Source organism: Thermothelomyces thermophilus, chromosome 7, assembly GCF_000226095.1.
Source record: "Thermothelomyces thermophilus ATCC 42464 chromosome 7, complete sequence".
Taxonomy (NCBI): Eukaryota; Fungi; Ascomycota; class Sordariomycetes; order Sordariales; family Chaetomiaceae; genus Thermothelomyces; species Thermothelomyces thermophilus.
Window position 1 is genome coordinate 2820904 of NC_016478.1, and position 14393 is coordinate 2835296.

Sequence of the window (14393 nt, forward strand, 5' to 3'; positions counted from 1 at the left end):
TTGGGATATCCAACTTCCTCGGCCGTCAATTGGACAAACACCCAGTTTGTAAAACATATTTGTCCATTGCCCCAATGCAAGCCCCAATCGGTGTGGCATAGCATTGTCGCGTGTCTGCTTTGAAGGGTTCTGCGTGTAACTGCCGCTCCTTCAAAGTTGGCAAAAGGTCCCCTCCCGCGGGGGCATGTACTGTATGTACATCTTCACCCCATACAACGCCTATCATAGCAAGTTGTTTTCACGACTTCATGCATTAGTAGTGCTGTCCGAATTCCATTACTATTCAGGGCATCGGACCCTGGCTCAGCCTGGCCATGAAAATTGGAGAATGTGGAGGCCCCTGCTTGGCGGCTGGGACATTGAAGCCGCATCGTGCACGGACCGTATCGCAGCAGGCGCATTGTGGGGAGCTTGAGCTTCTGTGGGCGCGCGCACGCGATGGCGATGGTGGGATGCCGAAACAACGTGCGGCAACCGCGTTCTTGACTCCGTGCATCTGGAAACTCCCCGCTCTATCAAAAGGCTCACGAGTACGGCTCGAAGGAAAGCATTGCAGACGCGCAGGCCAGCAGAAATCACGGAAGGTGATGGCCGCCCGCTCTGAGCCGCTGCTTCTCGCCAAAATTGCAATGTCTTTTTAATTTACTAGTAACCGATCATCTGCCATTACTACAACACCTTGGCAGCGATTCGAAGTACGGAATACTGCCAACCTCCGGCAGACCTCTCCTCGGGTCATTGTTCCACATGCCGGCTACAGTTGCAACTATGTTCACTACGCTCCCAGAGTTCCTTCCGCGAGACGTAAGCGCCTCACGCAATCTCTTCCCGACTCGATACACGCCCCTCCAATTCAGAACGAATCTCCGGGACCAACGCTAATACTTCCAAAAAAAACCAAAACAGTCACACTCCCTCTGGTACACCTCCCGCCGTAACCCCTCCTCCCCCTACGCCCTCGACGCATCGCAGGGCGCAACCGACCACGGCCTCGCCCCGACGACCACAACCCCCGGCAATGCAAACCCGACCCAGAACACGCCGGCCCCGACGAACCCCGCTGCGGCGGCCGGGTCGCGGCACGCCAACGGCGGCGCCCACTCGGCCAGCGCCGCCGCCCAGATCATCGAGCGCTCGACGCTCGGCCGGCTGCAGGCCGAGGAGCAGCTGATGGAGCGCCGCCGCACCGCCGTGGCCAACCTGGGCAGCACCTGGCTGAAGCCGGTCGGGGTGTCCAAGACGCTGTTCCAGATGCGCGAGGAGCAGCGCGAGGCCGAAGAGCACGCCGAGGCGCTGCGCCGCGAGATGCTCGCGCAGGAGCTGGCGGATGCGGAGGCCGAGGCTGCCGCAGCGGCGGCGGCGGCGGCAGCTGGCATGGATGGGGATGATATGATGGTGGAAGAGGGGGAAGAGGGTGACCTGGATGGCGGGAGGGATCTGGATGCTGATATCCCGGATGAGGATGCTGGGATGGGGTTTGGATATGACGGGGGTAGTGATGACGAGGACAGCAGTGAAGAGGACGAAGAGGAGGTCGAGGAGGAGGAGGAGGAGGAAGATGAAGAAGAAGGGGACCGGGGGGGGAGTGAAGAGGAGCTTAGTGAAGACGAGCTGGAGCGGAGGCAGGAGATTGCACGTATCCGCGCCACGGAGGCGCGCATGCGCGAGATCAGGGAGCAGAGCGACTACCTGCAAAGACAGTCCGACAGCATCTTTGATTTCGATGAGGAGCCGGTCGAAGAGGAGCGAAGCCAGATGTTGGAGGAAGAAGACCTTGTTCGCGGGGCCGCGTACCAACAGTCGGGTGCTCAGGCACGGCTACCGAGGCAAGTGCCGCACGACATGGACATGGACGCGGATCTGGACGACGACATCCCCGTGGCAGAGAGCGGCGGCTATGAGCACACCGACTCGGACGCCTCACTCGACAGTGAGGATGAAGCCCATGATCTCAGTTACGCCCGCAGTTCACAGATTCTCCACGGCAGGAGCAGCCTTCGGAGGAGTGGCGGAGCGCCGAGGTCGAGCCTCGATATCAGCGGGCTCTTGTCGAGGGACGGCAGCAGCATAATGGGAAGCAGTCCGTATATTCGGAGGGGTAATTACTAGCTAAGGATAATGGAGAAAAATGGAGGGTTTATATCGGTTTACGGGGAGAGCATGATACCAGCATTGGTTGGGCGTTCGGAATGGGGTCTTGTGGTTTTAGTCCTATTAGAACAAGACTTGCGAAAAAGAAAAAGACACAATCCATGTTCGTCATTACAAAATTTCTAAGTCATAAATCAACCCCGTCATGATCACCATAAGAGCCTGTGACACACCACCGACTTAGAAGACTTACCCCAGAGAAACCGAGCCCAAGACAGCCATGTTTCCCCAACTCCGAGCGCCAACGCAAGCCAGCCTCCTCGGCGCAGAAAAGGTCCAAAAGGAAGTTTCCCAAGGCCCATTTCGATCAAAGGAACGCCTACTACCCTACCCCCCCCCCCCCCCGGGTCAAAACAGCCAGACATAGATAAACAAGAAGATGACGGCCGCGAAGAAAGCGAGCCACGCCTTCCAGCCGACGCCCGTCCGTTCCGCCATGACAAGCATCCTGTTCATGGTCCTGCCCACCCGCAGTCGCGTCTGGTCGAAGCCCTCGTTCATCTTCTCCGCCAGGGCCGACGAGTCGCGGATCTCATCGCCAATCGCTATTGTCATCTGTATATTGCGCAAAGCTGTTAGCTTTCCTCTCCGTTTTCCCCGTGCTGTGTCCCGTCAAGCGCGTGAGACCGAGACTGAGACTGACATCCTTCAGCAGCTTGACCTTGCCCATGATGCCCTCCACCTGCTGATCGTTCTGGCTCTCGAGCTCATTGAGCACGGCGTCGCTATATTGGCCCCTACGGCGCTCACAACACAAATTCCCAACGGTCAGCTCCAAACCACCACACACGCAGCGGGAGGTAAAAGGATGCGAAAGAGTAAGGAGTAAGCAAGGCAGGCGACGACGTACTTGCGATTAGGCGTGGCCGGCCGATAGCCTCCGCCCCCGGGTACGCCCAGATGGCTGCTCCCGCTCGCGCCGATCCCGGTCGAGCCGCTTGGCTGGTACCCGCCATATCCGTACCCGTTGCCGCCGTAGTATTGCTGCTGTTGTAGTTGCCGGCTCGGGCTGGCGCTGACTGGCCTGCTTGCCGAACCGCCGGTGTAACCTTTGAACAAGTCGCTGCGCGAGTCGCGCTGATGGAGGGAGGACGAGGCGAATCTGAAAGACGAAATGGGCTGGTTAGCCGCGCCATCTATTCGTTGAGATGGATGATGCGAGTGCTAAAGGGGTTTGGGACGTGCTGGTCGTGGCTGTTGGATTGAGAGAAGGCAATATGCAGGGCTCCCGTCGTGCGGATAAGGATCGCGCGGGGAAGCAGGTCGGGTATCTATAGTCGTGCATATCCCGTGCCAGAGAAATCCGGTTGGCGTTGTTGTTACGTGGAGTCGTCGTTCTCGTCCCATGGGATGCGATGCGTGACGCTATCGGGATAGGGGGAATGCGACCACTGGAACTTACCGAGAAGCCATGTCGAGCGCTGTTGTTGTATGTAGAAGAAAGAAGGCAGCTAGTTGTTTTTACTTGTCGGATATGATCTTTCCATGGCGCTCTGGTGGGATATCTGTTTGGCGACAAGGAGGTGTAGCCGAAAAGATTGTAGTTCGGTGGTGATGGCGAACAGGTCACTAACTAGTCCAGTTGGAGGTTCGCGCCTTTGTCCCACCGCCTGGACTGGCCAAGCTTTTAGTTCCAAGTGTCAAGATTTTGGGGCGTGCAGATTGGTCAATTGAGGACAAGCCGACGCAGGGCCAAGGCAATGCAGTTGTCCAGTCTGAAGTGATGCAAATCTGCACCTCGATGGCTGCCCAATCCGATTAAATCAACGAGCGCAACCCCTGACCGCAATTGGGCTTTGGTTTGACGTTCAGGGCTTGGAGCTCGAGCTTGGATGTGCGGCCCGGCCAAACCAAGCTTCTGTGTACTGCGTATGTATTTCGTACACTGGCATACAACATCTTACGTGCATACCTCATTACAGAATTTGAGGATGGCCGCTCGAGTGCTCGGGTGCACGAGTGGCAGTGTCACAGACTAGGGTGCCATGTCTTTTGTGTTCGGCACCTATCGTTGACGGGGCGCAAAGAGAAAAGTGCGAAGCACGGCAGGATGGAGCATTAAGCAAAGAACTAGGCTATGAGCACTCGTAACGTGCATGTGCCTCTGCCGTCGATAATTCTACCGAAACCGCATAAGATATATCCGTAAATGCAACCAAGTTCGTGGTGAGCGGACACTGGCGAGCAAAGAACCATGACTCGCCGCCGCTGTCTCTGGGTGAAGTGCTCGACCGCAGCTAATTTTCTCCCTCCACCAAACCAGTCCACCAAACCAGTCCACCAAACCAGCTGAATCACAATCTATCCAGCATGGAAATGATAGGGCAGATCCATTCATAACTTCATATCCCATTCGTCATCATCTTAAGCACTCAAAGTGACATCGACGTTCTCGGGCGGGGAATCCTAGTCCTCGTCCATCTTCTCATCATCAGCGACGAAGTCCTCGTCGTCCTCCTCATCCTCGTCATCCTCCGGGGGATTCTCCGCGGCGGCCTTGGCGAAGTCAATCACCTTGCCGCGAGTACGGCGGCCAACGACGTTGTCGAGGTCAATCTCCTCCAGATTGTCCTCGTCAGCTGTAGTTTGGTTAGCCGCGCGCAACACAGTGACTTTGTCAAAGAGTAGATGCCATACCAGCCTCAGGCTCAGCCTCCTATGTCAGCTTTGGTTAGCGACCAAGTGTTTTGTGACAGCGCGCGGAAGACTCACCTCATCGTCATCGTCATCGTCATCGTCATCATCGTCCTCAACCATGGAAGTATCCTGCTCGGGCTCCTCAGTGGCAGGAGCCTTGCCCTTGCCCTTGGAATCCGTGGCAGGCGCGGCGCCGTTCTCAGGGCTGGTGACGCCAGTGGTTTCGTCCGAGCCGTTCTGGGTGCTCATGTTCGCGATTGGTGTAGTTTTGCGGATGTTAATCCTGATCGATTGATTGAAAACGAAAACGCGACACCGAGATTTTAGATGGTCGCAAGTGTGGGGTTGAATTTGGTCTAGGAGGCAGGAAAGAATCAAGAAAAGTGAGTGTTGATGGAACAGCAGGGTCAAGCAGGTACACTTGTAAGGCGAGCGTCCTGAAAATGTGGCCCACAGGCATGGATGGATCGCAGGAGTTGTGAACTTAGAAATGTGGGGTCAAATCTGGTTCGGCCCGTAACCATTGGCAACCAGCTGACGCTCCGAGGACCGCATGATGAAAATGAGACAGCCAAGCAACGCCACTACGCGTTGCGCCTGAGGGCAAGAATTCAGGAACGGGGAGCTGGTGAGAAGGACAGAGCGCACCTTGAACAACACTGTAGAACTTTGCAAAACGCCGTCTACCTGAGAGGGGCGAATCACCGAGGACTGAGGCAGAGACACCCTACCTGAAGCATACCATACACACATATATTACACGGCGAAGAAACCCCAATTTTGCAAGTTGCCAAAACACCAAAACGAAACCCAAGTCTATTATTATTTCTGATCGCCCCCTCCGGTAAGGGATAGCAACACTCCGATGGCCAACACCCACCAGTACCTGCACACACCGTGTTAGTACAACGTGATCCACGCCCAGCAGGACTGCAGGCAGCCTGATCGATCGAGGCGAGCACGACAGGTAAGTAACTCACTTTTGAAGAAACGTCTTCTCCTCCCCTTGCCCAACCTTCCTGCCCTCGGGGCTCAGCACGACCGGCTTCCCCAACACGGGCTGCTTCCCCGCCGCCGTCCTCACAACCACCGCCTGCGGGCCGAAGTCCCTCGTCACGCCGGCGTCGATCGCCACACCGCGGCACGTCACGCCCAGGTAGCGGCCCTCGGCGTCGACGCTCAGCACGAAATGCGGCGCGTAGCCCTTGGCGAAGTTGGCCGCCGACGCGACCGACGTGGACGACACCCACGCGCGCGAGAAGGGGTCGTAGATGCCGATGCGGACCAGGCTTGTGGGATCGTCGTCGGGCAGCTCTGGGGCCGAATAGGAGAGGACTTCGGATGCGATAGGACTGCCGTCTTCTTCCGTTGCTGAACGTGGGAAGCTGTCGGGGATGGCGAGCTCGGCGAGGAGGGCGGGGGGTGTGGTAGGGCTGCTTAGGCGCTGGATAAAGACCGCTGCTGTATGCGTTGATTCACCATCGCTGGCGAGCGCAAGAGTTGCCGCACCAGTCAGGATGGAGGTCAAGAGTACCGGGAGCTTCATCCTCGTTATGACAGCAAGTTGGACGGCGCGAATTGGGGGTGTGAGGTGATCTGGTTGTCGGAGCTCCAGGCGATTGGAGTTCGCGGATTGGCAAAGGCAAGGTTGGCTAACAACAGGCTGGGTCTTGGCATCAAGACCCACCCGTTAAACGCGCTGACACTCGAGGTTGATGCTACCCGAGGTGGGGCCCAAATCCTGCAGATAGATAGCATATTTACGCAGTACTGTACACTACCGAGCAGAATACCCCACCAACCTTGGGGGAACTGGATCGAGAAGGGCTACTGTTGACCCAGAGAATTGCACATCGGCGATCAGAGAGCGCATTTCTTCATCCTCAGCTGGATTTCCAGGAAACCTAAGCGTCATTACAGCAAAATTGCCACCGTTCAAGTGGTCGTCGTGTCGCTATATGGCCGTGAACCAGTTTCTTTTTCAGTATGGATGAGTGGTGATGATGTGTGGGAAGAACCTGCACGGCATGTGGACGTATGTCGTCGTGGTCTCTCAGTTAGAGCCTCTCTCCGTACAGATTCGATTCTGTCCTTGTACTCCGACAAGGATATGCACATGCTGCCGCTTGCAATGCCAAGGACTTCGGTCAAGGCCGCAGCTTCAGAGTAAATCCAACCAAACTCCCTTCAGGTGCCTCGCTGTCAAAACGCATTGGTAATCCATTCCCGTGGCTCCCGCCATCGGGCCGCTAATAAAACCTTGCAACCACTGAGCACAACTTCATCACACGCCTTCCGGTGATGAGGAACTCCCGCTCATCCCTATTGGTCATACCTGCTCCCCGACTGTCCCACCGGCAGCGGCCGCCCCTTGGTCTTCCTCGGCGGTACCATCGTCCTCGAGTTCGTCGCTGTCTTCCAAGGAGTCACTGTCGTTGGCATCCCCGCTCTCCTCGCTCCCCTCAAGGACGTATCCGGGGCATCGTTCGACAAGTCCTGTATAATATGCGACCAGAACCTCCGGGTTCGGCACAATCTTCCAGTCTACCCTGTGCAGGAACTCAAGTTCCAGCAGCTTAAGCTCCGCGACCTTTACTCCCCCAACTCTGGCATACGTGGAGTTGTTCCAGAACGCGTCTGAAAGACCCTTGGCCGCGACGGTGGCGGCGGTGATAAGGAACCGGTGCACGGTAAGTGTGTTGATGGTGAAATCGGGATATAGCGCGCATAGGCAATCAATGTAGTAAACCATGGACAGTAGGAGGGGCGGGGTGAGTGTGGCGTGCTTCGCGAGGCGGTGAAGGTAATCTAGCACTGATATTCCCGGGGCAGTCCTAAAGATAGCTTGATCAGTTGCCGCTGCTCGGTCTGCGTGCTAGACTGAAATGGGGAACAAAGTCCAAGGAGCGTACCGGGAATGGAATCTGGTTAGGTGCCCTGATCTGAGGGCAAGCGTATCGTTCGTCTCGATAAGTTCTCCCAGCATATGCGCAATCAGGACTACAATATCTTCGACGGGACAGAGCTCATATCGTAGCGGCAGGACCTTTGGAGGCGCCGTGTCGGGCTTTGCCCGCTTGGCCTCTTTTGAGGGGTTTTGCGACGGTTCGGACGCGGACGTCCTTATGCTACCCGGCTCCTGCGAAATTCTTCGCTTAGACGGGGAGCTTGGAAGGGTCGGTGCCTCGGTGCGCTGCTTCGCACCGGAAGGCAATTCCTTTTTGATCTTCGCCGGCGGCTGCCCGGCGACGGCGGACCCCTCTTCGGGGGCGGCCATTGTTTTCTGGGATGTGGATGGATCGTGGCTGTCTGTGGTCGGTGGTGCCCGCGGAAGCAATGCGCCGGCGGCGTAGTTCATGGACTCCATCGACGAGTACTGAGTCACGGCGTCCACGGCCACATGTCGCTTCGGCTGCGAGGCCGCGGGCGCGACTATTGTGGAAGCGGGAGAGCTAGACGGCCGGCGAGGTTTGGCAACGGCCGGGGCCCGGGGACAAGAGTATCGAGGCGAGGGCGCAGGGGCATAGTGGAAGCCGTGAAAATTGCTTCGAGGAGATGCATTGGCTGGGCTCGTTGTGGGAACGGGTGACCGCGCCAACATCGTCCCAACCTCAGTCCTCCTGCGGAGAGCGCGCAGAGTAACCAAGAAGACGAGTTGACGAAGTGTGGTGCGGCAAGCGAAGCTGGGGATGGTGGGGCAGCAACCGAGATCGCCCCCACTAAAACCCACGGTTCAAGAGACGAGAACTTCGGGTTCCCCACAATGGGAAGAAGAAGTGCTGTTAGCGTAATCATACATATGTCGGGTATGTACTTTACGCCCAACTACAGTATCCGATTCGCATTAGCCAGCATGCATGCTCGGTGTCTTGAATCAGCAGACGCTGACCCCAAGCGGACAACCGCAAAAGTACAGCAAGCGTGCTTTTGCTCAACTCTTGGAATCCGGAACCATAGCAGTGTTGCGGCCTGATATGCGGCACAGCAGGTTTGCTCGGCCTAGGAGACAATCAGGATGATGGAGGTCGGGTCGTGAACTGTATTGGGAATGCTGTTGTGGTCTCTTTGCTGTGTCGCGCCGAGCGCGGTGTATGCAGAGGGAGGAGTAGTGTTATTAATGTCGCTAATCTTAATGGGAATAATTCTGGCGGGCAAGTTGGGCCAGCCTCCGAGGTACCGCTGCGTCTCTATACATAACTGCTCCCCTCCTGTTCCAGGCAGTCCTTTGAGACAGCCTCTGTTCTGAGTTGTAGTGAGGGCAACCTCACTTAAGCTAGCAACTGGGTGCATGGGTGCCCCCTTGTCAATTCAGCAAAAATCACTGACCACCCGAATCGCATCAACACAGGAGCGGTACCGAGTCGCTGGTAGTAACCAAGCACTGGAAGGCGGTTGCATCTCCATGATTGGCGAGCGATCTGAACATCAGAACGGTCTTGGCTAGTAACTGCGAGATCGTGGGTATTGTGACGGCAAGGGCTGATTTGATGCCATGTGGTCTCCTCCTAGGGGCTGGTAGAATCGACGAGATACTTGGGAGGCTGATATTCGCCTAACACCCTTGGGAAAAAAGGAAAAAGAGGAACGATGAGGAACAAATGGGGAAAAGAAAAAGAAAAAAGCCATGGCACAGCCAGCCAGTGAGCGCGTCCGGAATAACACCGAGCTGCTCGCAGCTGTCCGCACGCAGACCTCAAGGGTCGCCTTGATCGTCACCCTTTGTACGAAATATTGTATGTTCCTAATGTGTTCAATTGATGGTGCTATGTATCCGTAACCCTAGGCGATTCTGAACTTTCCGGGGCAAGTCCACCTCGCTTCTGAACCACCCTCTGCTTGGTCAGCGGCTAGTGCGATAATGGATTGGAAGACTCGAAGCCCAAATCAATTTGCAGGGTGTCTCGCAAACTGCTCCGGGTCTCTCTCGCTTTCCTTTTTCTCTTCTCTTCGCCCTGCCGCCTCCTAGGTAGTCATAGAGCGTCTACCTCTGTGAATACTGTGCCTTCTTCGCCTTCCCTCTGTTCTGGATCTCAAAATGACAACACCACGTCCTGGAATGGAATATGGATACATACAGATTATTCCATGCTTTTAATATAGCGTACGAGTAGCTCCGTACGGATTACTCTGTACTGCATGGGCTAGTCCGTTCCTATTGTGTAACAGCTTTGAGACAAGGATTCTAGCAGCATCTGATGGGTCCCGGCCGGCTTCCCGCCTGTGCAGTTCTGGTGGGTCCTGGCTCGCCAATGGTGGCGTAGAACTTCATCCGCATTCCCCACAGGGCATCAACTTACTCCGTTACCATCAACCAGGACAAACGACAACACCAAGAAGGTGACGACAAATCAGCCCTGCTGCGACGTTGTGCACACATGCTCAAGCCGCTTCCCATTACGAGGGCGCACCTTGGTTAATCCTTAGCGGAAAAAATAGCTACACTCTCAAAAGAGCCACCAGTGTCACCGTTCCCAGGAGCTCTTCCGCAACAGCAGTGACGTTGGGGACCGGCGACCAAACGCCAGCCTGAGCCCATCCTCGATCCGGGCGCTCAAGAAATAATCCGACAAGGCATTATATTCGTGTGAAAAAAAAATAACTTCGCCGCTTCGCCATACATCGATCGGGGCAACTCCTTTGTTCGAACTACCTGGACCGCCAACACCATTGCAGCAGCTGCAGGTTGTTGAAGAGCGCACGCTGATACGATGACGAGATTCAACACCCCTCCAATACTTTCACAAATACGAGCCGCAAGGAGTTACTTGGAGCAGGCTGCTGCTCTCCGTTTGCTGAAGGATGATATAATCGGGCACGTCAACCGGAAAGAGGAATGGATTCAAAATGGTATCCTGGAGCCGCTGGTCGAGATCCTCCGGGGCAGTGTTCGATCGCCGACAGGGTCGACAGGACAAGGGCAGAGTCAAGCAGAACAGTCAGACGGACTCTCAGAAGAGGATGAGGTGCGTCTGCTTGCCTTACAGATCATTGCTAGCTTTGCATATGGTAAGTGCGCCGTGGAGCGGATGTCGAGGTCGAGAAAAAGGCCCCGGTGCTAACCCGGTCCAGGCAATGCCGCATTCCTTGCTCCCCTACATGCCGTCGACGTAATATCGGCCATTGTCCCGACCTTGTCACCGGCGAATTATCCCCCGCCGGTCGTGTTGACAGCGTTACGGGCCTTGAGAAACATCGCTGCGTCCGCCGAGCTTGCCGCTGCGGGCGCCAACGACATCGCTGTGCTGTCTAACGCCCTGTTTTCCTCTAACTCCCTCGCCGCTCTATATGCCATTCTTTCCCAGGAATCAGCCGATGCCGTGGTACAGGAACAGAAACGGCTGGTGGCGAGCCTCGTCAGCACGTTATGCAGAGACCCAAAACATCAAAATGCTCTTGCCGACGCCGGCGTGCTAGATGCCCTCGCCACCATATTGGCAAGCTTTGCTGCGGCGAGAGGCGAGGTCATTCCGGGCGCTGAAGTGATCGGGCAGCGCGACGGTTTGGCCCATCTGATACCAGCTCCGGCAGCACCCAATGCCGATTTGGCTCTGACACTCGCGGCCCTGTCCGCCATTGTCGCAAATTCGCGTTTCCGCTCATATATGCTGCTGTGTTCTCCAGCCATCCTGGCCGTCTTCCCACCCGCCGAGTTCTCGCCCTTAGCCACACATTTGAGGGCGGCTTGGGACGCGCTAGAGGTGAATGGCTTTGGCAGTGTCCGTAACAGAGACCCTGGGGCCATGGACTACCTGATCCCCGCTGTCCCTATCCCTTCGTCCATTTCTCAGTCTAGGGGTTTCGGCGATTATCCCCCTCTAGGTTTCTCTGTGTCCCGCGACAATCTTGCTACTGGGAGCCGGACCTCGACGTTCCGGTTTACTGGCGTGGACTCGAGTCGTCCACATGTTTCCGGTGAGGACGAGGAGGCCGACGAGCCCGAGAGCCCACTGATTCCGTGGCTCATTCACCTCGTCCGGTCAACTAACGGCCTAGCGAAGGTCATGGCTGCTTCCTTAGTCACATCGCTATTCAAGGCAGGCTTTGCAAGTCCAGAACGAGAACAGATGCTGGCTGTGCTCGTCGTTCCGCCACTTTGGCACCTTATGAAGGAGCACGATAAGGAGATCCCTGCTTCTGTCCAGCAGGCCGCCTTCATCGAGCCTGGTACGGCCACGGACTGGGCGATCATGGAACGGACGATAGATGTCCTTGCTCGGCTTGTCGGGGAGAGCAACGCTTTGCAACAAGCCGTACATGACTGCGGGGTGATCAAGATGCTTGCAAAGCTGCTCAAGGAGTCGTGCGAACCTCGACCGGCCCAGTTTGTTCCGCGCCTATGGTCAGCCAAACCCATCTCGGCGGCCGAGTCTGAAGAAGGCTCGCCCGCTTGCAGACTCGGACCAGCCGGCTTACTTCCGGCATATGCTCACAGGATCAGAATGCGAGAAAGTGCCCTGAAGCTTGTGGCGTCAATGGCCACGCTCAGTAACGACTATCGTGAGGCGCTCGCTGAGGCGGACGTCGTACCATACATCATGAAATCCTTGTCGCCATATCCCGGGAATTCAAAGGAGGCCAAAGATCAGCCATCATCAGAGAAGGCGGCTGACAACGGCGATTCCGGGAAACTCTCGGCCCAGGACCATAACCCCAACTCTGTCATCGTCGCAGCATGTCACGCTATCAGAGCACTGGCACGGTCACCAAAGATCGTCCGGACTACACTGCGGGATCACGATGCCGCCGCGCCCCTTAATCAGCTGCTGAGGCACCCTGATGCCGAGGTCCAGATCGCTGCCTCTGGGGCAGTCATCAACATTGTTACTAGTCATAACGACGTGGTGGCAGTACGTTATTACCTCCTGTATATTTTTTTTTTTCGTTGTTTCAAGCTCTCTGCCTTTATTTTCTCCCTCGCTCCCCTCCCCCTCTTTCAGTTGTTTATTCTCCCCTATTTTCGCAGGGCCTATCGATGATACTGACCGAGAGTAGGCTCTCCTTGACCTCGGTCTCTACAAGACGCTTTGTGAACACGCGCACTCCCTCAATCCCGGGTTGCGGCTTAACGCGCTGTGGGCACTCAAACACTTGGCGCTCAACCTGGATAACACCGCCAAGAAAGCATGCCTCGAAGAGCTCGAGCCAGGCTGGCTCGTCCAGCTCATCAGCGACGATGCATCCGACGAAGAGGGACTTGGCAATAGGTCACGGTCAGAACGGCGGTCCACGGACGCAGACGAGGACGAGGACATGGATGCGGACACACCCTACGAGGGAGACGATGATGCACAGCGCGCCTGGACCTGGCCTGCCCTCACCCACAACCCCGGCCTCTCGGTCAACGCCTCGGCGCGATTGCAACAAGCCGTGGCCAAGCTCACGGCGCTGCGCGACGCCGAGCTCAACCCGGCCCGCAGAGCCCGGGCGGACAGCCTGGCCATCCAAGAACAAGGGCTCGGGTTCATCCGCAACCTGCTCATGATTACGGACCCTTCCGGCCAGGCCGACATGGTGGACCACCTCTTTACCGAGATCGGGCAAGACCGACTCTTTGCCATCCTCACGGACAAGCTCAAGGTGCGGGTGGTGGGCGCGGCCAACCGGCGCGCCTCCTCACGCGACGCGCTGGTGCTGTACCCTCAGGCGCGCATCGTGGAGAACCTGGCGTACATTCTCGTCAACATGGCGGCGGGGGCGCCGCGGCACCGGCAGTTGGTGGTGGCGCAGACGGAGCTGCTCAAGCTGCTCGGGGGTCACCTCAGCAGCAAGGACCGCGGGGTACGCATGGCGCTGTGCCAGCTGCTGGCGAACCTGGCGTGGGTGGACTGCGAGAGCGACCGGGCGCCGTCGTCGCAGCGGACCGCCGAGCTGGAGCGGCTCGGGTTCTTGGCCAAGCTCGAGGGCATGGAGGCGGGAGATGCGGACTTTGGGGTCAGGGAGCGTGCCAAGGCGGCCGTGTCGCAGATGAAAGCGCCGACCCTGTAGGTGAGGGGGGCCACACGACGGACGGACCCGGCTGGCTAAGCGACAGACGACGGCGGTGACGCCGCCGCCGCCGCCGATGACGATGTTGATGATGGTGATGATGACGCACGATGGACGACAACAACGAGCATGACTACTAACCACGAGGAGTGCTACGATGTGCGGGGTGTCGCGCTCAGGCGGCGAGGCAAGCTTTAGGGGAGAGAGGGTTCTTTTGTGAAGTTCGTAAGCTTGGCATGGACGGAGAGGGCTATCGTGATAGATATGTGGACCTCACCTCCCCCCCCCCCTCCCTCTTTTCTTTTCTTTCCTCTCCCTCTCTCCCCCAAACAATCTTGGGGCACTACCTTACTTGTACAGTCAAGCACTCGGCGGGCTCAGGTCTGTAATAGTGCATGTTTGGATACGCAGAGTATACGATATTGATCTTTTTTTTTTTTTTTTTTGGCGTGAAACCAAACCTGGAGGAGGCTCTCTAGCCGTACAGCGCGGATGCGACGGAGCGAGATTGTGTACGGAGTAGAAGCAAGGCAATACAGTCTCCGTTTGATGGAGGGGTTTGGTCGGGGAGGTAAATCTGGATGCAGTCTGGATCATCCACCGATGCTGTCTCGGACACC

At 56.8% G+C, this 14393-nt stretch overlaps 5 protein-coding genes across 5 annotated transcripts; 2 read left to right on the forward strand and 3 right to left on the reverse strand.

Moving 5' to 3' along the window:
• Positions 1–439: 439 nt before the first annotated feature.
• Positions 440–2320, forward strand: MYCTH_2312667 (uncharacterized protein). The gene is made up of 2 exons (XM_003667105.1): positions 440–804; positions 907–2320. Exons 1-2 carry the CDS (start codon positions 769–771, stop codon positions 2107–2109), a joined length of 1239 nt encoding a protein of 412 aa, XP_003667153.1. The 5' UTR covers positions 440–768; the 3' UTR covers positions 2110–2320.
• On the reverse strand, positions 2305–3858 carry MYCTH_2312668 (uncharacterized protein). The gene is made up of 4 exons (XM_003667106.1): positions 3554–3858; positions 3002–3253; positions 2795–2888; positions 2305–2706 (listed from the first exon to the last, which is right to left on the reverse strand). Exons 1-4 carry the CDS (start codon positions 3562–3564, stop codon positions 2500–2502), a joined length of 564 nt encoding a protein of 187 aa, XP_003667154.1. The 5' UTR covers positions 3565–3858; the 3' UTR covers positions 2305–2499.
• A 344-nt stretch (positions 3859–4202) lies between these two features.
• Positions 4203–6669, reverse strand: MYCTH_2097778 (uncharacterized protein). Its single transcript, XM_003667107.1, has 5 exons — positions 5769–6669; positions 5648–5674; positions 4864–5071; positions 4789–4807; positions 4203–4730 (listed from the first exon to the last, which is right to left on the reverse strand). The coding sequence occupies exons 1-5, from the start codon at positions 6332–6334 to the stop codon at positions 4558–4560; spliced, it is 993 nt and encodes a 330-aa protein (XP_003667155.1). The 5' UTR covers positions 6335–6669; the 3' UTR covers positions 4203–4557.
• Positions 6670–7062: 393 nt separating this feature from the next.
• On the reverse strand, positions 7063–8527 carry MYCTH_2312674 (uncharacterized protein). Its single transcript, XM_003667108.1, has 2 exons — positions 7701–8527; positions 7063–7622 (listed from the first exon to the last, which is right to left on the reverse strand). Exons 1-2 carry the CDS (start codon positions 8387–8389, stop codon positions 7118–7120), a joined length of 1194 nt encoding a protein of 397 aa, XP_003667156.1. The 5' UTR covers positions 8390–8527; the 3' UTR covers positions 7063–7117.
• A 1827-nt stretch (positions 8528–10354) lies between these two features.
• MYCTH_2312676 (uncharacterized protein) lies at positions 10355–14124 on the forward strand. The gene is made up of 3 exons (XM_003667109.1): positions 10355–10794; positions 10858–12635; positions 12781–14124. The coding sequence occupies exons 1-3, from the start codon at positions 10497–10499 to the stop codon at positions 13771–13773; spliced, it is 3069 nt and encodes a 1022-aa protein (XP_003667157.1). The 5' UTR covers positions 10355–10496; the 3' UTR covers positions 13774–14124.
• Positions 14125–14393: the final 269 nt, after the last annotated feature.